Below are 6,000 nucleotides of genomic sequence, written 5' to 3' on the forward strand. Positions count from 1 at the left end.
CCTATAATGTAAACGTAGAGCCAGAGGATTGGGAGCTGCTACTTCAGTTGTGACTGGCAGCTGACCGCTGTGACTGCATGTTCGAACATATACTCAATAAACTTTCTGTTCAAGACACAAAGAGAAGAAAAGTTGAAGTTGTGTTCAACTCGATACACTCTACAGATATATTGTGACAACACAATCACACCTAATGTTTCTGAAGGATTCAGTTTACTACAGCAGCCTATAATAAAACTGAATCCTTCATCCTTGTTTAGAAGCTGTGCTTTGGTATGAAGTATGAACCATGACCTGTGCTAAGCTAGTCATTACAGCAAAGCAATAACAGTAATTACCATCAGCCCTTTGAAGGTGGCAATTGTCTGACTGATATAATTGAGGCTGTGGAAAAAGGCCATGAGATTTTTATTACAGTGTCTGCAGAATAATGGTCAGTAGTCTCTGGGGAACATGTCAAACCATCTAAATAAAGACAGAATAGGCTTTAACAATTAGCACATAACTGTCATTTGTCATTTACTAAGTTGTTGTAATGCATCTGCCCACTCGCTAACTTATTTCCATGAAGTCATAACATTGCTGTTGTTTCAGTGCTGTGTTGTTTCTACAGTCAAGAGGCCAAGAAAAACAAAAAACAGACACTTAATCCTGCTCTCCATTGGTGGCTTATAAAAAGTTTCAGCCATTGTTGCCTTTACTGTTTCATTCACTCACTTCCACAAGTGGTTAGATCCCTAGACTCTGTAAAAGGAACGCATTTCTATAGACAAAACTATGTCTTCCTCGCATGTTTGACTGAGATTTGAATGGACGATTGTATATGACTGTAAATAGGGATTTTTTTGCCCTCGAGTCCGAGTCTGAGTCATTTGATGTGTGTGTGTGTGTGTGTGTGTGTGTGTGTGGGGCCAGACTGGGAGATTCCACACACATCAAGGTCTCGAACCCAGGACCTGTCGCACCAAAAGCAACTGTCATACCCCTGCGCTACAAAACACAGAGCCACCCGGCACAGAAAGTGTTAACTTTGACAGCCCTAATAAATATATATCTGAGTCCTGATCGGGAGGTAATGTCCGATTCCCATCGAGTCTGAAATCACGTAATCGGGCCCGATTTCCGATCACGGGATCGGATCGGGACATCCCTAACTGTAACGTCTGTGGCTAGATAGCTAGCATGCTAACTTTAGTTGATAGCTCTGCAGACAAAAAAAATACACATTAAACTTATTTTCACTAACAAATCTTACAAATGGTTTGTTAGGATGCCACATTTCATTGCAATTGATTTTATGAATTGATCAGTATCTAGTTGACATCTAGACCTACTCAGGATTTAAATGAACTGAGATAGTCCAAGCACAAAAGTGAATAAACACCACTATTATTCCTGTTATCTACTGTAACAACCAGCCACGAGCAACAGAGATAATCGGTAAACATTAACAAGGATTACAGCTAACAGTAACTCACACCTGTGAGCTGTCACAACATACACTTCCTAAACAGGCCTATCAACTACATACTGCAGGGAGGATAACATTCCTGTACACTCATCGATCCTCCTCCTCTCACTGCCTGCCTTCTTTCTCAGGCCTCTCCTGTTTTTGGAAACCAGTGAATTATCTGTTGAGAAACTGTTTGAGTTTCATCCCTCTCCAAGCCTCTTTGTGCAAACACAGCACCCTGCCGAGTGGAGGGGGGTCAGACTCGAAAAAAACACTCGAGGACTGTCCAGATCAAAAGCACACATCTGTGCTGAGGAAGCTCAGCCCTTCAAAGTGCAGCGTCAGACTTACATCTTCCCACCTCTGCTGTTCTACAAGCCAGGTGGTAGTGGAGCGAGAGGGGGAGCCAGGATTATGTTGTTTTTCCAGCAGCAATGAGAATGAGAGGGGCCTCATTCTCATTCAATAGATGAGTAGGGCCTACTGACATATTAACTCTACACTGTCAAAACTCATGCAATGTGGTGTGAAGACTATAGGTAGTCCATTTAATTTGGTCGCTCTTAGAGGCCTGCAAAGACTGCCTCACAGAGCCAGCAGATTAATAGAGCCATTTAAACCAAACCTGATCCTTTTTTTGCCAGACAATCGTTTATTTGTGGTTTGTGCTGTCTGAATTTCCTGCAACTGGGAGCTAATTTAGCCTCTCAGACACGAACCTCAGAGAGATCTGATTATGTTATAATGCCTCCCTCCAGACGGCTATGGTATTACTCAACAGGCAATTTCAGAAATGTCCCAGCAGAACGCACTCTGGACCTCCTGTGGTCACAAGTAACAGCACAAAAGGAGCAGCAGAGCGTCTGTGTGCTCTTTAACACAGGAAACATAATCACTCTCAAACGAGCTCAGAGATGTTTGCAGATTGTTGAGCTGAAAATTTGAGATAAGAGAGTGGAACTGAAGATTTATTGGCAGTATGGATTCTGGATGATGAGGGGGTTTCTTAGAAGCACAACAGATGGGGCAGCACATTTACCAAAATAAAACTGATTCACCGTGAGACTGACTGTCAAAGCTGCACTTAACACACTCGACAAATTCAAACAAAAATCTTGTGTCTCTACAGCAGAGGTCAAGACATTCCAGGAGCCATCCTCTCAGAGTAATTAGCATTTCCAAGAATAGATCTATTGTGAGTTTCTTTGTTCGCCCGCTCCATATTATCTACTTCTTGCCCTGAACTACAGCTCAGAGAAATCCAGAGCAAAGAGCTCCAGGCATATAAAGTACAGTTGCATCCCCCACCCAACCCCTCCTTCACCACCACCTCTATCTTCAGTGTGGGCAGAAAGCCTGAGGGTCTCCTGATAGCTCTGTCACAGCCTCCTGATCCTCCGGGAAGAAAGTAAATCGTCTCCCTTTACAGCCAACACACTCTGCATCACAACATAGCACCAACTGCTTTACTGTGAAGCAGAGCAGTGCTGAAATCCACGATTTCTGCAATTCATTTGCAACACTTAATGACCTGTCAACATCTCATGGATCTTTGGAGAAAACAATCAAAATGTAAATTTAATAATGACAGCGGTAATAAATGGATTAATTTAAACACTTGTTTGTAAAGATCTACAGATTACTAAGTGCTTGTGTGTGAACCTTGGGTCGTTCAGACCAACTGACGTCCTGTGCGGAGGTACTGACGATTACGGGTGTATGTTAAGTGCGTCACTAACCTATGGTGGTAACAGTGAGTGTTATCAATGCTTGCTACTACTAGGATTTTTGATATTACGAAAAGTTCTTTGTGCGAATATTTTATCATAGCTTCTACTTGCTAGCCACTGTCAAAATTATACAGCATATATTTATGAGTTATGGTCATAGTCACCTGTGACAACCAAGTTCACACATCTGTTATAGCCCAATAAAAGTTTTATGGCAAAAGATTGCAACACAACAGGTCATGTTACATTCCTGCCACGATATTTCGTAGACAGATAACGTAACTTCTGATGCTGTTCTTCTCGACGGTTTGTGCAATGCATGATGGTACATATCGCTAATGTGGTGACCATCCGATGGATACTACTTTACATGATGCATTGTGGGATACGTTGAGGACCCTATATGGGGTCTAAAATTTCTCACTACACATTCGGACAGCATTGTATAGGACCATATATCGTGATAACGGAGTGATTTTGGTCACAGCCCAAGCGTGTCCCCTGGAAACATGTTCACAGGTTTCCTGACATTAAATGATCTGTTTTTACCTTTAAATAATAATAATTATAGGCTTTAGTGTTTAGGTGTTAGACAATTAATTGTGATTAGTCAGAGAACACGGTGTAAATACTGACCGCTGTGAGAGCCGCATCTAAAGCAGCTGTTTTTATTTGATTTTATTTACTTAGGTCTACAAACACCTACTGTTGTGTTGTGCAGCAGGTGTCCGTACTGTCAGCCACCTGCTGACCTCAGCCTGCTGTAACACTGAGCAGCAGCCTCATTATCACCTGGCAGGGAAACAGTGCAGTCAGAGGGCACAGCTCTGCACGCCTCTTATTATACCTGGTGTCATATTATTACTGAGCTGGACCTCCAGTACACAGACTCTGCCCCTGCACACTGACATGTTGCACTGTGGGTACCTTGAAGTCCACAGACAGCTGCGGGGTGTACTCCAGAGTCCACAGAGCCCTGACAAGTGATGCCAAGTGCTCCGTGACTTCGCCCCTGGCCAGCCGCGTCTCGTCACCTTTCACCACCCCGTTTATCCTGGGCTGACTCAGGTCCATCTTGTACCGCTCCAGGCCCAGGTACTCTGCGAGCAGGTCGGTGTTGCTGAGACACTGGACCACTGCGTTCATAAAACACGTGTTTCCGTGGTTTTTAAGCCCCAGCACGCCCGGGATTTTGTCTCCGTACTGGTAAAGTAGTTTCTCTCTGCCCGTGCACAGAGAAGAAGATGTGCTCGAAGTGTTTTTCGGCACTTGTACATCCTCCTTCGTTATCCCTGAGCTGGCGCTGAGGGTGCAAGGTGCGCCATTTCGAAACCCACCGTCGTCGTCCTCCGCGTCCGGCGCGTCAGCGTCTCCAAAGTGGGTGAAAGTGCCCAAAGTTTTGATGATTCTGTTCATAAAACTCCCCACAGACTTCAGCGATTTCTTTCTGAAAAGCTTCCCAGATTTCGACTTCTTCTCCTTGCGCTTCTCCTCCTTCGATGTCAGCATTTCCTCCTTAACTCTGCCCTGTTTCTCCATGACGGCTCCTCTACTCCCTCGCAGATCTATTCTCAGACTGGTAATTGTGTGAATTCTGACGCCGGTGTGTCACTTCTCTGCCAGTGTCCGCTGTCCGGAGAGCGGAGGGGGAAAGCGCACGGAGGTGCCACCATCGCGGAGCCAGGACACACTGTTACTACACCGCCCCGCGCCGACAGAGAACCTGCCTCATCCATCCCAGCACTTACTGAAAGCCTTCATTATCACAGCGATAGCGCTGTCACAAGCACAAGCGCCTCGTCATGGCCAGCACAACAGGAGCCGTCCAGCTCGCAGCACTGAGCGGCGGTCCCCTCCCATCGCGCACAAGTTCGCCTGGGAAAAAAGCTGCTGATTGTGCGCCTGCCCCCTCCCACTTTCCAGCACATGGTGGAGATAAGAGAGCGCGGAGTCAGATGGAGATTAGACACAGAGATCTGATTTTGCCACTGCCATCTTCAGGGAAGTCAAATCCCATTAGTGGAATAATGCTCCTTACAAATAAAGCTCTGAATTTAACTTCAAATCTAACTAAATGTACTGTAGGAATTCCCTGAGATATAATTTCATCTACCTTACAAGCATTTAAAAAAGTGATCACTGAGTATCACTGATGCCACAGAACATGGGGACCTCTCTGCAAGCAGCACACCGGACAACAGAAGTGTTTCCAGGGGACCCCAAAAAGTGACGGACTTTGCCCAAGACACACAAATAACAACAGCGTCCCACTCAGGTCACTCACTTTTTGGAGTCCCCTGGTGAAGTAACCATTATTACAGGTGTGGTAGTGGTATCCAAGAAGAATGTAGCGTGCTAGATAATATTTCCAGCCATGGGAAAAAAATTAATTTGTAATCTGCACACACAGTGCAGTTCACAGCAAATACATCCAACCACATCCAAAAGCGTTTTAAACACCACCTCACCTTGCATCAGAGCATATTTTACCCTTTTATCCACATTTTTAGTTTTTTGGTAAACGTCACACTTACTGTAAAGATGACATGAGCTGCCCGTGTGTTCGTTTCAAAAACAGACACGCTAATAGCCGTCACTTTTCTTCCCTGTGCCAGTAAATAAACTCTTCTTCCACAGAGAAGTGGTAGCTAATGAAGCTGGCAGTCCAACATGCTGATCTGTGCCAGTTCTAAACAAAAAAGACACACACACACACACACACACACACACAGAGTGTATCTAATGTGTGTGTGTGTGTGACCACAGTAGCCTTCAGTGAAAATTCATTAGCTAAGCCTTGGAAGACATTTATCACAG

The 6,000-nt window shown here is 44.7% G+C and overlaps 1 protein-coding gene across 1 annotated transcript in view; it reads right to left on the minus strand.

Annotated features, from left to right (window-relative positions):
* Positions 1–5,035, minus strand: part of usp43b (ubiquitin specific peptidase 43b) — a 52,735-nt gene extending 47,700 nt beyond the window's left edge. Inside the window, exon 1 of the mRNA XM_028412763.1 lies at positions 4,111–5,035. Coding sequence (XP_028268564.1) covers positions 4,111–4,722 — 612 coding nt within the window. The 5' untranslated portion in view covers positions 4,723–5,035. The remainder of the gene's footprint in view (positions 1–4,110) is intronic.
* Positions 5,036–6,000: the final 965 nt, after the last annotated feature.

Source organism: Parambassis ranga, chromosome 8, assembly GCF_900634625.1.
Source record: "Parambassis ranga chromosome 8, fParRan2.1, whole genome shotgun sequence".
In the NCBI taxonomy this organism is placed as follows: Eukaryota; Metazoa; Chordata; class Actinopteri; family Ambassidae; genus Parambassis; species Parambassis ranga.